Here is an 18,462-nt window from a genome sequence, read left to right as displayed (position 1 = left end):
ATCCAGAACCCCTTCAGTGCGAGAGCAGTGCACCACTGGCGGATCACTGGCAGGATGAAAGCTACCAGGGTCCACTAGCACCATTGCTCAGCGGTCCTTCCTGGTAGTGAGGACTATTATCCCAGCCTTGACCCGGGAAATGCAGGCCGAGTTTTAAGAGCTCTACACCTCTCCTCTGTGGGGGTGTGGAAGTTACTCTGATGGCTCCCACAGCTCCTATTTACAAGGTCTTTATGGAACAGCGTGTATGACGGAACACAGCGGATCAGTTTTGAACGTCCCATCATCTGTCCTTTGATTATGTGTATCTCTCCCTCTCTCTCTGGACTGGAGTGAACATAACACAGAAGGACACAAGTTTATACAGATCAATGTTTTATTAACCATAAACACATTTATGTACAAAGCAAGCGATGTCATTCTCAAATGACCAAAAAAAGGGATCTAAAATGCTTTTTTTTTTGTCATTAAAATAGCTAAAGACCATGTCAGGGGATAAATTGAACTGTTCAAGACTGTTGGTACAGAGACAGTGTGGTTGTAGTTGACAAAAACCTGCCACAGTATTTTCCACAGTTGCACTGCCCTGGGTGTGTGGGGACAATAAAGAGAATCCCTCTTTATTAAGAAACAAAATATCCCTGCCAGCACTCCGAAAAGCACCAATTTCATCTTTGTTCTTTAGTCAGCCAAACACAGACCCCATTAACATAGACGCAGACCAGCAACTGCTGGTCAGGGGAACATCAAGTAAGGCTGTATCAGTGGGTTAAATGAAAAGGGCTTGTTGGGTTATTCATTAACACATAACAATTCTCTCCAATTTGCCTCCTGAATATGCAGCTGCAGATGTTTACATATTATGTGGTTATTCTTTCTATAAAAAAAAAAAAAAAAGCATCTCGAGAACCTGATTGTCTAACACACAAATGGCACAGTTCAGGAAATTACTCAACTTTCTACATTTAATTCAATAACAATTACAAGTCATTAGTCGCCACCAGGACATGAATTGTGTCCTGCATGTGTGCGTCTAAAAAAAAAAAAAAAATGACACTGAAATTATGTTTTAATATTGAAAACAGCAACAGAAAGGCAAAAGCAAGAGGATTTTTTTAAATGGCTGATACCCAATCACACGGGAGGTTGAAATGTAAACCTAAACAAGTAATAATAACCTCCATTTACAGATTGAAATGTGAGGGGAGTTGCATTTCTTCGCTTGTCTATCTTAGCAGGAAAACAAAAAGTTATTACAGTTTAAGCTTGTTCGTTCAAGGTCCTTTAAATCAGAGTTAGTTGTGATCTGGATTTTGGATTATCACTCTTAACTCTCTCAAATATCTGGGAGCTCTAAAACAGAAGTCACCCAGCATTTCTTTCAAACATGACCCCAAATCACAAAAAACAGAACTTTGAATGTCTTCTAAAATGATATAATTGAAATAGGCAGCAGGTACTAATTGCATACTTTTGTTTGATCCTATGTTAAATTGTACCTTACAGTATGAAACCACTGCTGTGGCAGATGAAATGTCCATTTCAATCTACAGCAAACATGTTTCCAATTTGGAGGAGAATCCCAACAAACCCACATAAAGGTGCAGGTTAGAGTGAAAGATTAGCTTGGTGCTATTAAAATAGAAGGGAAAAGAATCACACCCGGGGCAGTGCTTACCGAATTAATTATGTTTTGTGAATGAAGGCGATTTGCAGGCAATATATTCAGTTATACCTTTCCTTCAGAGCAATACTATCTGACACCCTGTTCGAGGATGCACTACATGTTGTCAGGCTTGCCTTGTGGGGAAAAAAATAAATCACATGTGAGGTCTCTACCAAAATGTTGTCTGCATTATTTGTTTATAAAACCAGGGATTAGGGACAACTGAGGGGAATACAGCAGGACAGGGAGGCAGTCTCCACTTAACACAATTCTTTAAGAAAGCATAAAAGTAATTTAGAGAAACTAATCTTTTACAAAAACACTTGTTAGTTTGGTTTGTTTCCTCTTCATTCATTACAACAGCGACTGCTTAAATAAGCAGCAACACTGAGGAGTTGGTGGTGAAAGTCACTATATACACACACGCGCACTCATTCACAATTCTCACACACACGCTTACTCACTATACATAACGTACAGTCAGAAAACTGTGCACACATGTCAGTGTGTCCAGTTTTGTCAGTGGTATCACAGGTGACCGTCTCTCTCTCTCTCTCTTTCTCTCTCACACAGACAGAAACAAACTGGGGAGCTGAGAGGGGCAGTGGCTGGTTCGGGTGCTCCTATATTGTAAATGTGACAACTAGGGTGCGCTGCTTCTTCTTATGTGGCTCAGTCAGGTCATCTGGCAGCCAAAGGGAACCGTGGGAAGGGAAGTCCTCCTGTAGAGCGTTTTTACATTTTCCTTCACTCCTCTGAGGGGAGAGGCTGTGAGCAGACACACGTACAGAAAAGGTTAACATAAGTTGGACCATTTTATCTAGTTAGCTTGTACTATTTAGAAAGAAACAAGTAATTATAGTAATAAAAGTAAAGGCTGACATGAAGGAAGGGGAAATTATGTGAATAGTAAAAGAGAGAGGGAGCTATGGCTCATCAGTTTGACTTATTTATGGCAAAAACAAGCACAATAATTTTCTGTGTTTCAGTAAAGATGTGTGTCTGGTAATTCCATAAAGAGTGGGTATTATGCTGTTACACATTTTAAGACATATATATAATGTTACAATGTTGGACGTTCATACTAAACGTTGAAGTTTCAGATCTGTGGGTAAAAGTATGTTGGAGTAATCCCCAGGCTTCTCAGCTCAGTCTGCAGGCTGTTGTGAACGTCAGGTTTGTGACGTCACAAAGTGCAGCCTCAGCAGGCTTCGGAGAGCGAGCCAATCAGAGTGGGCTTGTAGGGGCGGGGTTTCTTAAAAGGGACAGAGCTGACTGAGTGGTTTCAGGCAGAGGCTGTATGAGGGCCTGCACAGAGCACCAGTGTGAGAAAAAGTTTTTTAAACTGTAAATGATGCTAAGCTACTCCACAGGTATCACAGAGTGATTAATGAATCTTGAAATTAGCATAATACCCCCCCTTTAAGCTACTCACAAATCCTGAATGAATTAAATGACAACTTGCAGTCACTGTATAAGGGGACTGCAGAAGTAGTCATTCTAATGCTTAATAATAATCTTCAAATCAGCAAACATGTAAAATGATCGGCAGGCTAAGGAGTTGGTGTGGGTCATTAAACAGATTAAATATATGAGGAAATTGGAGTGGAAAAAAGTCATCTCAAATAATGAATTGGTTGATTGTATTTTAACAAGTCACAGATAAATGGCTTAATTAATCATTAATATAAATGATAGAGGATGTAGGGAAGAGAAATGGACGATCAAAAAAGAGGGTTACAGTGGGATTGCTAGGCCAAAAGAAAAAGAAAAACACTTCATGTCAATGCAAAGAAAATGTATAACGCATTATAATAAAGACGAAGACAGAGACTTAAACACAGAAATAAAAGATTAAAGAAAATCCTTTTACCTTGAGGGCTTTGCAGTTTTAACTTTCATCGTCTGAGACATGGGGTTTAGCGATGGCCATCTCCTCCTTGCTATTTGCAATCATCTTACACTTCTACAACAGAGAAGAACAAATCAATAGCTTTAAGTTGGCACATAACCAACAACACCACATTACTCATTCTGCAATACATTTTTCATTAAAATACTGAAAAAACCTCCCATCCTGAAATTTACCTCAGTGAGCTCCTTGATGGTGTGGATGTTAGCCTGCTGAGTGACTTTCCTCTTCACTTCCTCGATGTGGTCCAGGTTAAGGGTTGGTGCTGGGGGAGCGAGGCTTGGGGGAGGCTTGTTAGTGATGGTGGGAAGTGGGGCAAGAGGAGGCATGGCAGCCAGGGCACCCATGTTGGTCAAGGCAGCTGTCATAGTCGCTGCTGTCATACTTGCCATGGCAGCACTCATGGTGATGTTGGACATACTGGGCATTCCTGGAATATTGGGTAGCCCCATTGGACCCATGTTGGGCATATTCGGCATGTTTGGCATCCCCATGCCCATTGGGAGAGGTAAAGGCAGAGGTAAGGACAGTGGGGTAGGAGATGGAGTGGGGAGAGGGAGCTGGAGGATGGCTTTCGGCCGTAGACTCTCAGGAATGGGCACCCCCGCCTTAGCACACATGGCAGCAGCGTTAGCTTTGGCTATCTCCAACAACTGGTCCTTATCTGAGGGGGAAAAAAGCCAGAGAGGTGAGGAAAAAAACAGGACAAAGAGTGGGTACAGGGAGTGGAAAAGGTGCAAGATTAAGCATGCTAGAATTACAGGTAGAAAACATTTGAGAGAAATAACTGGTAAAAAAAAAAAAATAACAGTAAAATTGTAATTGTTGAAATTGTCATCTCTATCCAAATGTTTTACCCAGTTCAGTGAGCCGTGGAGGAGTCTTGCTGGTGCTGCGTCTTGTCCGGGACCCTGAGCGCCGCTGTTTGCGGAGAATGAGAACGGGAGAGTGGCTTGGTTCCCTTTTCCACCTGTCCCGTCTGTCAAATGAACGACTGCGAAACACCGGGCGTCTCCCCCGACCCCTCGACCTAGACCTGCGTCTGCGATCAATGGATCGAGACCTTGACCGCCTGCCTCTATCTCCTGATCTGGACCTTTTTCTCCGACCTGTGGACCGACTCTTGGATCGCTTGTTTCGGTCTGTGGATTTGGACCTCCTCCTCCCACGGGTGTTGGGTGAACGAGTTCTGGATCGCCTCTTGCGGTTTGGGGACTTTGACCGGCGGATTCTGGTTCTTGACTTGGAGTTGGAACGCTTACGGGACCTCCGCCGCCGAGCAGGACTCCGGGATTTAGACCGTCGCTTCTTCCTCTCTGCTGGAGAGACAGATTCTCTTTTTCTCACTGGAGACTTAGACCTGCGGAAAAAGTATGATGACACTGATGAATATTTGTTTTAAGCACAATGTTACAAGATACTTAATTTGTTAATTACACATACTAATGTGATAAGATGCCTTTCCATCATTTCATAAGGTCTTTTATTCAGACTGCACAGTAACTTAATTTAATGCCCTTTACAGACCAACAGAACAGTGATTCTTGAAGGACCAGCACAGTCACACACAACAAACCTGGACTGCTTCTTCCTGGATGTCGACTTGGATGCTGATCGTCGAGGCGATGAGGTTGAGCGTGAAAGTTTCCTACGAACCATTGGTGACAGCTGCTTCTTCTGCACACCTGGAGAAGCTGAACCTGAGGAGCTTCTCTGGTGTTTAGGGACCACTTTAACTGGTGAGGTAGAAACCTCTTCTTCGTCTGAGCCCTCTGACCCATCTGGACCAGTACCAGGCTCTCTGGAACCAGATCTGGACCTGGAAACGTCTCGTTCATTGGATGACATGGCATGCTCTTGCTGTTCCTTTTCATGGTTGGGAGCAAGCGTCTGAGCCAGCAACTTATCTGAGGAGCTCACAGCCTGGGGGCTAGAGGCAGCTGCAATGGGCATAGGTTTCCACGCACCTGCAAGATATGTGTTAAATGACAAAGAATGTTCCACTTGTGATAAATTTACACATCAAGTTGATTTGCAAATATCATTCACCAGTTCTTAGAAATTACAAAAGTTGATGCCTACACTTTTTTTATAAATGAGCAAATACAGCAATTTAAGAAACCAAATCAAGTTACATCATTGTGCAATGTAAAGGCTCTGACCTGCTGGAGCTGAAAGTCCTCCACTTTCTCCAGCAGCCTTCACACCAGCTGTCTGGTCTGCCTTTGGAGATAAAGGCTTCTTCTCTTTGACAGGAGAAGAACATGTGGATCTGGCTGGGGAGGAGCTCTCAGAGCGTGCATCACTTGAGTCAGACCTGGACTTAGATCTGTTCAAGCCTGCGGAGACAGATTTAGACTTTGACCTCCTTCTGCCCTTCCTAGGAGATTTGGATCTCTTCTTGCCAGGTAGTGGTGAGTTTGACTTTGACCGATGCCTACGAGACAATGAGCGGGATTTGGAGCGTTTGCCAGACCTGGGTGGAGAACGGTTTCTCCTGGCAGGAGACCGTGAGCGCCTCCTGACTGGTGACTTAGACCGTCGCCTTGAGGGAGGGGTTCTAGATTTGGTCCGTTTGCGGGGACTCCTGGATCTGGAGCGACGGCTGCGCTTAAGGACAACAATGGACCGTGATCTAGTCCGCCTGCTCCTGCGGAATGACCTGGAGCGTGAGCGTCGGGATCTGGGTGGTGGTGATCGCCTACGGCGAGACAAGGATCGGCTTCTGGAGCGCCTGCCTCCTGCACGCCTTGCTGGTGACCGCGACCTAGAGCGACGGGCGACACGTCTTGATCTAGAATGGGAACGACGGGTTCTATTGACAGAACGTGACCGTGAACGCCTTCCAACTGGACCCCCTCGTCTAAGTGAGCGGGATCTTGAGCGTCTTGTGCCGCCACGGGGACGCGACTCTGACCTTCGACTTCGCCTTGGAGACCGAGATAAAGAGGGGGACCTACGCCCGCCGCGTTTAGGGGATCGTGACAGCTTTCTTTTAGGAGAGTGGGAACTTTTGCGTCGCTTTGGGGAAACAGACAAGGAGCTCCTGCGCCCTTTAGGAGACTTAGACTTCCTTGGAGGCTTTGAAACCTTCTTCGGAGTGAGGGAGCGAGAGGTGGACCGTGACTGACGGGTAGCTCGCTTGGCAGATTTGGGGGATGGGGAGAGTGACTTCCTTCTAGATTTAGGGGATTGAGAGCGGGACAGAGAGCGGGACAGCTGCCGATTCTTTAGAGGAGTTAAAGAAAGCTTTCCCTTTGAGGTTGATCTGGAATGGCTTCTTGACCGTTCTTTAATTGCTGCCGTATGACTATCAGACTGCAGCCTAGTGGGACTATGCGTTGGTGAACGACTAGGACTTAACCCAGACCTATTAATGTCTAAGCCCCTGGAGGGGGAAGGAGAACGGGACCCGGATGAATCGCATTCCTTGGCTATTGCCCTCTGAACTGAATTGGCCTGATCTTTTAGGACTGGGTCATCTCTTGGGGTAGCACCTTCCTGTTTAGGGATGATGTCAGGGAGCTCTTGGGCATGGCTGAATGCACCCTCAGCATGACTACCCTCGGTCTTATCCTTAAGTGTAGCTGTATGTTTTATCTCATCCTGGCCTGCAGAGGGTGCCTTCATATCCTTTTCGGATCCATTGGTGTTACCAGCCTTCCCTCCAACATCCATGTCTGAAAGCTCTTCCTTCTTCAATCCAAGCATTTCAGGTTCCTGTGTAAGGATGGGAACTGCCTGTTCCTCCCCTCGTTTGCTTTTTGGAACCAGTTTGGACAGTGGTTCTTGGAAGTCAGATGCTGCAGCTGGAGAGTACTTGCTATCACCAGCCCCTTTGCCTCCTTCACCATCAGACTCAGAAACTGAAGCTGAGCTGCTTTCAGACGGGGAGCGAGATTTTTCTTGTTTTTCATCCTTCTTCTTCTTCTTTTTCTTCTTCTTGGCAGCGTGTCTTTTGTGTCTTTTGGATTTTGAATCAACCTCCGTTTCCACACGATCTGAGATGAGGAATTAAGATATTTTATAAATTAAACAGGGCAATCATCCACAGAATCCACCACTATAATGGAAAGAAAAATAATGTTTGTATGTTGGAATATCCTACCTGTAATGACATCCTTCTGCCCAGCATGGTCTCCAGATCCTGCAGCTGCTGCCAGTCTGGCACTAGAAATAAAATGAAACATAAACACAAAATTGAACACCAGAAAATTGCCAAGATTCGACCGAATCTTATTCTCTGCTGTTGTTGAATTAGAAAATAGAAACACATTTTGTAATGGTCATTCATTAATTAAAAACTTTGGCCTGAGTTTCATATCTAAACAGCATGAACAATGATTTTATAAATGTTTGTATATAATGTAGAAACTAATGAGGTTGATTGAGTCTCAGACAACAGTACATTTACGATACGCAAAGCATTCTAATTGAAATGTATTTATTCTAACCTGGCTCTGGTGGTCCTGACAGGTCTTGCTGGAGGTTGTGGCTCTGCATCCGAATCAGCACCAGATTCTGAACTACTTTCCTTTTCCCCCTTCCTCTTCCTCTTCTTCTTCTTGCTCTTGTGTTTTCTGTGCTTCTTGTTTTTCTTGTGGGGTGGCTCATTTCCTTCCTTTGCGTTCACGTCATCTTTCTCAGGTGCCTCATCCTCACCTGCACAGAAAAGGCAATTTTTCAGATTACACACGTTTTCAGCAAAACCATAACATAGAGAAAGTAATTTCCAAACGCTGTTCCTGTGCATCTTGAATGTACAGAAAGAGTCAAATAATAATATAATTATATTTCTCCCATAAAAAGTGGAGAAAAAACCCCAATTGGTGCCATTTCATCATAATGCAAGTTTTAGCCTGTGTTTTAAATAATAATGGATAACAACAGAATGTTATTCTAAAGTGTTATGAACATTATTTTGTTAAATGTAAAACTGTAGGAAAACAATAGTAAGAGAAAGTAAAATCAAAATGGATAAAAATGATAAAAATGTCCTCTCCATCACTCACCTGAGGGAATGTGCACTGCACATTCCATTGTGCCCGTGCCCCTAATTTTGAAAAGGTCCTGGTGTCACTGGTGTGCTGCTCCCGTGCTCAACACTGGCAAAAAACAAAACACAACATATTGGAACGAGGCAACAGAGAATGGAGCATTAACACAAGAAGTTTTCATAGCCATGTTAAAGCAAAATTTAGCTAAATCAAGTAGGGCTGAACAATTAATCGAAATTTTATCGAAGGAGGCGCAATATTTTTTAAAGGTAAAATGTGTGTCAAAATACACTTTTCATTTAAATATTGTGCAGCAGATATGTTCTGGCCAACACATCATACACAGACGCAAGTATCAAATATCTTTGTTTGGTACAGATCCCTGCAAAAAACACACTATAATCATTTCAATATGTTTTTCAATGAAAATGAGAATAATGATGTAAAAATAATTCCCTTTAATATTGCATATCATATCGAAATTGCAATAATCACAATTAGATATTTTTCAAAATTGTTCAGCCCTAGTATCAAACGCTCTTTTTGTCCAATTTAGCAGTCAATGCTACATCAAGCCATGATGGGATGCGTTTGCACTACAGCCTCACAGAAGAGAATAACCATGCCATGCTGCTGTGGTCCCGCCATTTTCCCCAAAGCATGTAGGAAGGGGTACAAAGGAGCTTTATAAGACTGTTTGTTTTTTGGACATGATTAAAGCTGTGCAGTCATGTTACTATATGTACCTCTCAGTTAACCAAGCAGTACCACAAACTACAGCCCCCAAAAAAACTGTCCAAACCAAGTTGTCTCAGCACCAAGATCTAAACTGACGAGATTACTGAGAGAAAACAAATGAATGTGTGCTTTTGATTAAACAGTCTGTAAACACACATTATGATTAGTTTCTAGAATATTATAGAGAAAGAGAAAAAAGGCAGATTCAATTAAGTAAAATGTGAGGCATAAGGGAAAAGTGGCATGTGTCTGCGATGCTACTGCAACCATTAATGGAGCCCCCCCGATACCACGATTCAACATGGCAACGGTACACAAAAAGAGGTCCTCCTACATCACCCCAGTGGAGCTCGAAATCCTCATGCGGACGTTCAGCGAATAGGAGCATGTTTTAAGAAAAATAAAGTAACACGGCTGCAGCTGCAAAAGAGAGAGAAGCGGCGTGGGAAGAAACTGCTGCTCGAGTAAACTCGCAAGTTTGAACTGGTCTATTTTTTAACTGGTATATCTTTAATACTTAATCACGACCGGAAGTTCAAATTTATATTAATTTAGGAGAAATCCAGCGGGAGAAAAAAGTACATGGAAGCAGTTAAAAATAAAATACCAGAACATCATTCAAAGTTTAGGCGCAGGCAAAATGGGCTCATGGCTGAACCTCACTTCAATCATATTTTAAATATTAAACTAATTAAATATAATTCAGTGGCTGTTTTAATGTGCATTAGCTTTATCCCTAACATGATGCTGACTTCATATACATTATAATTTATGTTGATTAAACTGAATTGTGTTAAAAAATAAAATCCAATAACTTACGGCGTCTTATTTGAGTGCTCTCGGCAGAAGTGGTGAAAAATCTAAAAATGATGACTTTGACACAAATTTGTCTTTTGATTTTTTTATCATAATTATAAAATACTTTTGCAAAGGGGTCAGAGCAGCACAGAGACGCAACGTTTTGGTTTTTTTTGTAACCGCTCAAACACACGAGTGAGACGGGCTGAATGAATGAGGAAGTCGAATGAGGGTTTTACATTCTAGAGGGAGGAGACAGAGCCAAACTCTGAGTTTCCTGAAGAAAACCTGCTCCCGACCAGGTTAGGTTCACAGACACAGTTACCATGGTAACCAACTCAGAGTTAAAGTTACCTCTCTTTCTGAAACGGCAAACCCGAGGTTTCCTTCATTTCGGGGTTAACAAACCCAGGGTTTTCACTAAACCCGCTTTCTGAAACGGACCCCTGGTAGTAACAGTCAATGGCACAAACCCAATCAGACCCCCTTCCTAACACAACAAAATGTTGCATTCCATGCAGCACCTCCCATAGTGGTATGGCAGGATTGTTAGTGCAAAAAAAATCCGTAAATATCTTTTTTTTCATGATACTTAAAGATTGGTAATGAAACTATACCATTTAAAACAAATATTTCCTACCTCCAAAACATACATTACAAATTGATGGAGATCTCTTTGAGACAGTTTAATGAATCAACAATTATTTTTTTGTAGCTTTAAGCCTATCACATACAGTTAGGCTAGTTATATCAGATCAGAATAATCAGAATCAGGGTTTTTTGCCAAGTAGGTTTACACATACAAGGAATTTGTTTTGGTGTTTTGGTGCAGAACAATTAACACAGAACTACAATAAAAACGTGAAAAATCAATTCGTATAATACAAAATATGTACAACAGGTACTGTACAGATGTGCAGGATATTGGTGAGTGCAAAAAGCTTGCATTACAAAATTTAAAAAAGTGCAGTGTGCAGACAATAGAAAGTCCAGTGAGCGTTAATGTATCGCAAGATTTAATTTTTTTTTTTAAAGGGCTAAAGCCTGTGTTTAACAAAATAAATGAATTAGCCTACAATCTTAAAGTCGAGTTGAATTGAAAAATGTCATTTTAATCCTTTTAGATTACATCCCCGGTAATGTTGTGTCATCTATTTGACAATATAGGCAAAACAAAATACAGAAAATCCATTTCTTCGTATTCTTATATCAAAATCCGATCATTTTTTCTTCGGGTAAAACTAAATTTCACGCGTGCTTACGTAAGTTAGCATCAAACTATTTCAACCAATCAATCTGCAACATTTAGCCGCAGAGCACCAAGAACACTCGGTCAGTTAGCTAGCTACTGCGCTGTGGAGAACGTCTGTCTACGCCCACTTCTCAACGATCAAATCAAATCCCTCTAATGATATGTCCCGCCTGCACGTCCTGTTTCACTCGGAAATAGGTCACGATACGGAAGCTAGATACTGTCGAAATGCCGTTTCAGCTCGACTTTAAAGTAGAGATGTCAACTCTCGTTCACTTCAGTGACCCGGATCTTCGGATCTCGTTCAGCTGAACGATTCGTTCATTACATTCGTTCACCAGGTCGTTCAGTGACATTTCCGGTTTACCCGTAACTCACTCTCACTCGTTCACGAACAATACGGCTCCCATTGCATTACTGGTCTTCTTGTTCAATCATCACAAAATAACAGTTACTTGGCCCAACTATATTAAAAAGAAAATATTATATTTATATAAAAATAAACATTCATGTGTTATCTCATCTTGTTGTTGTGTCAGTTTATTTTTGAGCTGTTGTAATATCGTTTCTAGTATTGTACTTTACTTTATTTCTTTATTTCAGACACATACGTCCATATCTGTACAAAACACAATACATAAAATAAAATACGAAGACTACAACTTCATTGTGCGATCAGTTCATCATAGTTTATAACGCAGCGCGGGGAGAACACAGACGTTTAATAACGTGGACCTGTGTTCAGATCTGTCTGTCAACAGAGACTGCAGTCCGCTGTGTACTACATATATTTTACACAGAGCTGTAGATGATCAGGCTTTATGATCAAACTTTTATATCTCGTCATCACTTCAGTCCGCGATGACCCGCTCCCCCCCTCCCTCTGTGCAGATGCTCTCTCCCTCTCAGCGCCGCGAGTCTGCATCACCGTTTTTATGATATGTTGTTTTTAAAGTTTAACGGAGGTGAATGAGGCTCCTTATATATTCACAGGGCCTGATGATGTAATATATTTAATCAGAGTCTGAGTCTGTGAATTGACTTGTATGTACAGATGCACCTAATCAGGTCGCTTCGTTCAGTGAACGAGAGAGAGAGAGAGAGAGAGAGAGAGAGAGAGAGAGAGAGAGAGAGAGAGAGAGAGAGATTCGGTCAAGCGATACGTTCAGTCACTGTCACTCGTTCATGAACGATGATACGTTCAGTCGTTCTCCTAACCAATGATGGTGATTTGATACATTAGATGTGATACAAACAGCCCTCCTCTGAAACGCAATTGGCTCGTGCTAACATCAATCAGTCTGGTTTCCTAAAAGAAGAAGTGGGGAGCCAAGTGAACGAAAGGAACGACTTTGATGCTTGAAAGTGAACGGATCATTCCGTTCACTGAAAAGATTCGTTCTTTTTGAACGAATCGTTCAGGACCGAAACATCTCTACTTTAAAGCTTCAATACAGCCAGTATTAGCCCTGATACCATTTCTACATAATTATAGTTTAATCACATGTGAGTAGCACTGATGCTTACAAACATTGGCCATGCAAACACACCACTGCAATATTTATTTATAAGGACGACAATAAATGTAACGATAAACTCATCTAAGGTACATTTCAAAAATTACCTTTTGGTAAAGAACCACACTAAAGTTTTAAGATAACATCATGTAAGGTTTGTTATCCAGTCCGTCTTGCTAGTGAACATTGGCGCTTCAGTTAGCTAATGCTAAAGCTAGCCATCATAGACACGGTGCCAACATGTTATTTCAGGTTTCAAGTGACTTTAGCTAACGTGAAGTTAAGTGTCACCCTGGTCACTTATACAAAAATCAAATTATTCATTCGTAGGCAAAAACTTAACAGGTAACAGAAGCAGGAAGAGAAAAAAGTTTAAAGCAGCAGCAGCCACTTCATTTACATGTTAGGTAATGCTAATCACAGGGCCTGCACTGCACAGCTAGCGTCACATTCAATGCAAGATCAATACAACCAACGGAGCTCGCCATAGCTTAACTTCACATATCTGTTTCTTCTTTTAAGAAGCTGATATTTCTTACAACGTACATTGTTTTCGGAGTTCGACAATTTCTAAACTGTTAAACTAAACATGCTGCCTGAGCGGCGCGGCCTGAGCGGCAAACAACTGCCAGCTCGATTACAGCTAGGACATTACCGCTAGCTAAGTTAGCATGCTCGTAGCTATCTAACTAGCCAGTATAGTACTATTTCAGCAAAGCAAGATCGTTCGCTCAGCACAGTAGTCGATACTGTAACATATAATTACCCAGTTTCTGTTCTGTATCAGATCCCCGTGTAGAAAAAGCCAGATGACTGCAGTCTAACAATGTATAAAACAAAACAACCGTTCAATATGCTAACCGTTAAAGTTAGCCAACTACCCGATCCGCCATGATGGGGGGAAGTATCCCAACATGCCATGCTTCGCGGTTTCAATGGCGGCGTCACCGTATCCTAGGCAACTCAACGCTCCAAGGTAACTAATCATAAACAGTAACATTGATGACCCATCATCTCTTTATTTGCCAAAACTTGCACATGTGAGTGTTTAACTGAGAATAATGCCGTGTATGCATCTCGTCTTTTATTGCACTCAGGTTTTTTAATCACCCAACCCAATTTGTCTCTTTTTTTTTTTAAATATATATATACATCGTCTTTATCTACTTGTTCCATACTCCGGTCCAGAGAGAAACCTTTTAAATTGCTGAGTTTTTCCTCTCTTATCTCTGGTTTTATGTATACTTTAAATTTCAGTGGATGGAACCACATCTGATACAAATCACATAGTTTACAGATTTGTCAAGTAATCTAATCTGTTTGTTCATAAATCATAACCATATGCAATACATTTGTTTGGCGTTTGTTTTTAGTGATCACAGTTGAAAAGGGGTTAAGTCATAGGTAGTACAGAACACCTAGGGAATAAGTTACAGACATTGAGCACATGTGAATTTGTTTTCTTGCCGTTTATACACATGGCTTTGATAGACATGTCTCTTGCTAAAAATCTTAATTAAAAAAAATTATGTGCAGATAGGGTGATTTTATTCTGAAGGATTCGGGGCAGGAAGTCGGACTATGCATACTGTAATAAACCGGAAACAATAGATTGCAAAGCGTATGATGAGCAAAGGAGGGAATTAAAATCAGAGCTAACGCATGAAAAACGCATTATTACATTGGGGAATCAACTTGGAAAAACGTCATATAAGGTTCGCAGTCATATAAGGTTCGCAGTCATCTAGTCAAGTTCTCAAAAGAAACCGGAATTATAGAGAGGATTTCATTGTTTTTGTCATTGTTTCTTTCCTGCCAATTTACTCCACACACCAGTCCAGTAGGTGGCGGTATTGTGCCTTTAAGACGATTTGCCAACCGCCATTAAAACTCAGAGAAGAGGAAGAAGAGACCGGAAGTCGTATTGTATTTACTTGTAGTTTTTTTTTACCTGACAGTAGTTGTCACTACGACGTTCCAAAAAAAAAACCCTCCCTAGTAAGTGGGATTTGTTTACTCTTCATCATTAATAAGACATGAAGAAGAGATTTAACATCAACTTGGACGACACTGCTTTCACCAAAGAAAGGACACCGGTTGGTATTTTGCTGACAGTTTCTACGACGGTTAGAATAAGTTAGCTAGTTAGCTAACTTTCCAGCATGTATTCACAAATTTAAATTTCAAACTACCCGACCAACTTAAAGACACACAGTCGAGCTAGCTTTTCAAGACGCCAGTGTTTTGCAAAAACGATCGCATAATCCTCTGCTCTCGGTGTAACAGGATTTGCATGTGATTGTATTTCAGCCAAAGCCGCAGTTTCAGTCTACATTAAAAGGAGGACAAAACAACTCAGCCTCAACTTCATCTTCAGCAACGCCTGCTGCTGAGCCTGTTGGTCAGCCCTTGTCTTATGCAGACTATATCGTCCAAAGTAAAAGTAATGTGGCTACTCCCCCTCAAAGAGAAAGTCCCTTCAAAGCTCTCAGGACTGAAAGTGCTGCAGTTACCAATCAGAAGCAGAAAGACTTACATTCAGGAGGATGTGACTCGGTTCAGGACATTGCTAACGGGACAGACAGTGGATCTGAAAAAGTTAAGAAGACTGAGGAGGCACAGGTGGCTGGTACAGACCAAAAAGAGGGGAACCGTCAAGAGCCAGATCCAAGCCTCAGCTTAGGTCCAAAACCAGTAGGGTCCGGGAGCAGCATTATTGTCAGTCCTCGACAGGTATGAATCTAAATGTATGTGCCTGTATGATTTTGTACAGGACATCAACCCTGCTCCTCAACCATTCATCCATTTTCTGCACATTCTTGCTCCCATTTGCACTCACAAAATAAGGTTACGTAGTAAAGTTTACTTGCACAGCGACATTGTCATCCATATATTTGTTTTTATCTGTTCAGAGGGGAAATCCCATTCTGAAGTTTGTGAGGAGTGCCCCTTGGGAGTTTGGAGATGTGGCGCCAGACTATGTCTTGGGCCTGACAACTTGTGCTCTCTTCCTCAGGTGAGTTTTGTCAAAACAATAGCGTGTATTATCATCAAGAAGTAGTGTTCGCATGTGTACATAGAGGAGTAATTGATGTGTGCTTTGTCTGTAGCATTTTCCTCATGGTGTGTTGTCATAAACAACACATTCTTTTTGATGAACATTTATTTTCTATTAATATTTGGTGTACAAAAGTGGATTTTTATATTCTTTATCTCTTCTGTTCTCTGTTTGTTTTATGGATTAAAGTCTGAGGTATCACAATCTGAATCCAAACTATATCCATGAGCGTCTCAAACAGCTGGGACAGACTTTCACCCTGCGAGTGTTACTGGTACAAGTAGATGTGGTAAGTTAACCTCCTGCAGTATGATACTCTTTTTTTTTTTAGTACGTCATGTATCCAACTTTGCGGGTACCTAAAAAGCAGACCCCGTTAATCAGTTTATCATTGGATCCAATGTAATCATATCTTAATTGATTTATATTTCTATATCAAATCTGACCAAATTGTAATCATGATTTGTGTAACCCTCTGTGCTCCTGCTTTCTAAGCTTCCATAAGTTTCTTAGGACTCCACCCATTTCTAATACACATCACTTTTTAATGTCCTTGCATTTATAAGTTATTATAGAAGAAGAATTAAGTTGATTTAATTGCTAAACCCTTACACACAACTGACTAGCTGAAAATACAAATGCAAAAATAGGCTTTAAAGCTCATTGAAAACATAAGAGACATGAAATGCTTGTACACTTTTGTAGGCTGGCTTGTTAACTAAAACAGTGCAAAGATAAGTCATCTCAGTGTTAACAAGGATTAAATCATTCAGTAATCTTATATTTTACCAAGCGTAACAGCCTGTTCAAAGCATTACTTGTTAAAGGAGAGCTTTCATGTAAGCTATCCACGCAGAACTTTTAATTTGTCAATCTCGCCTCAATTTAATTAGTTTCGCTAACAATTGAAGTCTGAAGTGTTCAGCTGGAGGCAGTCTCACTACTGCATGTTGGAGAATATACATGCCAGAGTGGACAAACACTAGACACTGTATAAAAAAGTATTTTCATTCAGTGTCTTTAAACTGAAAACAACTAAAAAAAACAAGGCATCTCTCTGTGAAACAAATCTAACTTTCAGTTATGAGGCTTTAAAGATTAATGTAGTTGTTCTCTCTGACATTGCTTTGTCATCACAGAAAGATCCTCATCATGCGTTGAAGGAACTGGCTCGCATCTGCATCATGGCTGACTGCACTCTCATCTTGGCTTGGAGGTAAACCACCAACAGATTAGACTGAACAGTTTGTTACTGGACACAGATATAAAACAGAGTGTCTTGGAAACAATTGTAAATGCTTACCATCCTGGCCTTGCTGCCTGAAAAGTGTGTTATTAGAAGATGAGTTGTTTTTTTTAAAGTATTATTTAATGTGGCTTTACATTTTTTAAAATGGTTAGCTGATGTCTTTTCTTTGTGCATTTCGTTGTAACATTCATAAAATGCTATTTTTCAGTTGATTTGGGAACAATGGATCAGAAAATTATCATACAAAATGATTTAATAGAAGAAATAATACTAATATTCTCTCCATGTTGATTTGACAGTCCAGAAGAGGCAGGGCGTTACCTGGAAACGTACAAGTCATATGAAAATAAACCAGCAGACTTACTGAAGGAGCAAGTTGAAAAAAACTATCTTTCAAAGGTGTGTGGATACAACCTGTTTTTTAGATTATGGGTTCCATTGCTGTTTTTATGTGTTTTCCAAAATCTACAATGCTGAATGAATTGGGGTTTTTTCAGGTTACAGATTGCCTGACCACTGTGAAGTCTATAAATAAGACTGATGCCATTACCTTGCTGTCCACTTTCTCTGTGAGTACTACTACAGCGAAAATTCATCCTCAAATAGATGCTACACTATTATCAGTGTAAATGCAGAGACATATCCACAGCCTGATTTGATAGTGGACTCCAAATTAATCTTGTTACTCTACTTTCATTTTATCAAGTGATGTTCTCAGAGGGAATGATCTGAGATGATGAATTTCTTGTATTTTTTTTACAGTCCATAGAAGGAATCATCAGTGCCTCTAAGGAAGACTTGGTTCTCTGTCCAGGCCTTGGACCACAAAAAGTTAGTATAAATACAGTATACTATGTGCACCATATGAAAACTCTGAAGGAAACATCTCTTCAATAACCATGATAACATTTTGTAATTCCAGGCAAGGCGTCTCTATGATGTGCTCCATAAACCCTTCCTCAAGTCCAAGATAAAAGAAGGCTGATACTTCTTGAAATGAACTCTTCAACTGAGCTACACACTGATACTGTTCTTATCAAATTATTGTGTGATACTATTTGTGCATTGTTAAATTTATTTTGAAATGAAAATAAACTGTTTTTTGTACTGTGTAGTGCACCATATTTTCACTAACAGCATTGAAATAAGCATTTTGATGAGCACTAAATATGGTCAGACTTGGATAACTAATCTACTGTATAATAATAATTCAAGTATGCAATAGCATTTCAAATACTGCCAATTTGAATAATCATATTGAATCTCTTATATGTG

At 40.8% G+C, this 18,462-nt stretch overlaps 2 protein-coding genes across 2 annotated transcripts; one reads left to right on the top strand and one right to left on the bottom strand.

The window, feature by feature from the left end:
• Window positions 1-358: 358 nt before the first annotated feature.
• Window positions 359-13,768, bottom strand: sona (SON DNA and RNA binding protein a). Its single transcript, XM_069663618.1, has 10 exons — window positions 13,647-13,768; window positions 8,591-8,683; window positions 8,033-8,240; window positions 7,687-7,748; window positions 5,741-7,579; window positions 5,155-5,545; window positions 4,436-4,938; window positions 3,755-4,242; window positions 3,540-3,632; window positions 359-2,434 (listed from the first exon to the last, which is right to left on the bottom strand). Exons 2-9 carry the CDS (start codon window positions 8,616-8,618, stop codon window positions 3,558-3,560), a joined length of 3,594 nt encoding a protein of 1,197 aa, XP_069519719.1. The 5' UTR covers window positions 8,619-8,683; window positions 13,647-13,768; the 3' UTR covers window positions 359-2,434; window positions 3,540-3,557.
• A 760-nt stretch (window positions 13,769-14,528) lies between these two features.
• ercc1 (excision repair cross-complementation group 1) lies at window positions 14,529-18,294 on the top strand. Its single transcript, XM_069663564.1, has 9 exons — window positions 14,529-14,976; window positions 15,191-15,613; window positions 15,793-15,896; window positions 16,128-16,227; window positions 17,078-17,154; window positions 17,487-17,586; window positions 17,685-17,756; window positions 17,950-18,018; window positions 18,110-18,294. The coding sequence occupies exons 1-9, from the start codon at window positions 14,917-14,919 to the stop codon at window positions 18,170-18,172; spliced, it is 1,068 nt and encodes a 355-aa protein (XP_069519665.1). The 5' UTR covers window positions 14,529-14,916; the 3' UTR covers window positions 18,173-18,294.
• The last annotated feature ends 168 nt before the right edge of the window (window positions 18,295-18,462 follow it).

This window comes from Semicossyphus pulcher, unplaced genomic scaffold (assembly GCF_022749685.1).
Source record: "Semicossyphus pulcher isolate SPU_LCO1_2020_fin unplaced genomic scaffold, fSemPul1.0.p SCAF_15, whole genome shotgun sequence".
In the NCBI taxonomy this organism is placed as follows: domain Eukaryota; kingdom Metazoa; phylum Chordata; class Actinopteri; order Labriformes; family Labridae; genus Semicossyphus; species Semicossyphus pulcher.
The sequence above is the reverse complement of the archived record's forward strand: the minus strand, read 5'-3'. Positions and strand labels throughout refer to the sequence as shown.

What these genes read in the sequence shown, in the direction of transcription:
- sona (XM_069663618.1), bottom strand. Translation starts at nt 8,618, where the DNA reads ATGGAATGTGCAGTGCACATTCCCTCAG. An exon ending in GTCAGGACCACCAGAGCCAG is followed by an intron (nt 7,749 to 8,032) that starts GTTAGAATAAAT and finishes TTTTATTTCTAG; the next exon opens with TGCCAGACTGGCAGCAGCTG. An exon ending in GCAGAAGGATGTCATTACAG is followed by an intron (nt 7,580 to 7,686) that starts GTAGGATATTCC and finishes TCCTCATCTCAG; the next exon opens with ATCGTGTGGAAACGGAGGTT.
- ercc1 (XM_069663564.1), top strand. Translation starts at nt 14,917, where the DNA reads ATGAAGAAGAGATTTAACATCAACTTGGACGACACTGCTTTCACCAAA. An exon ending in ACTTGTGCTCTCTTCCTCAG is followed by an intron (nt 15,897 to 16,127) that starts GTGAGTTTTGTC and finishes TATGGATTAAAG; the next exon opens with TCTGAGGTATCACAATCTGA. An exon ending in CAGGCCTTGGACCACAAAAA is followed by an intron (nt 18,019 to 18,109) that starts GTTAGTATAAAT and finishes TTGTAATTCCAG; the next exon opens with GCAAGGCGTCTCTATGATGT.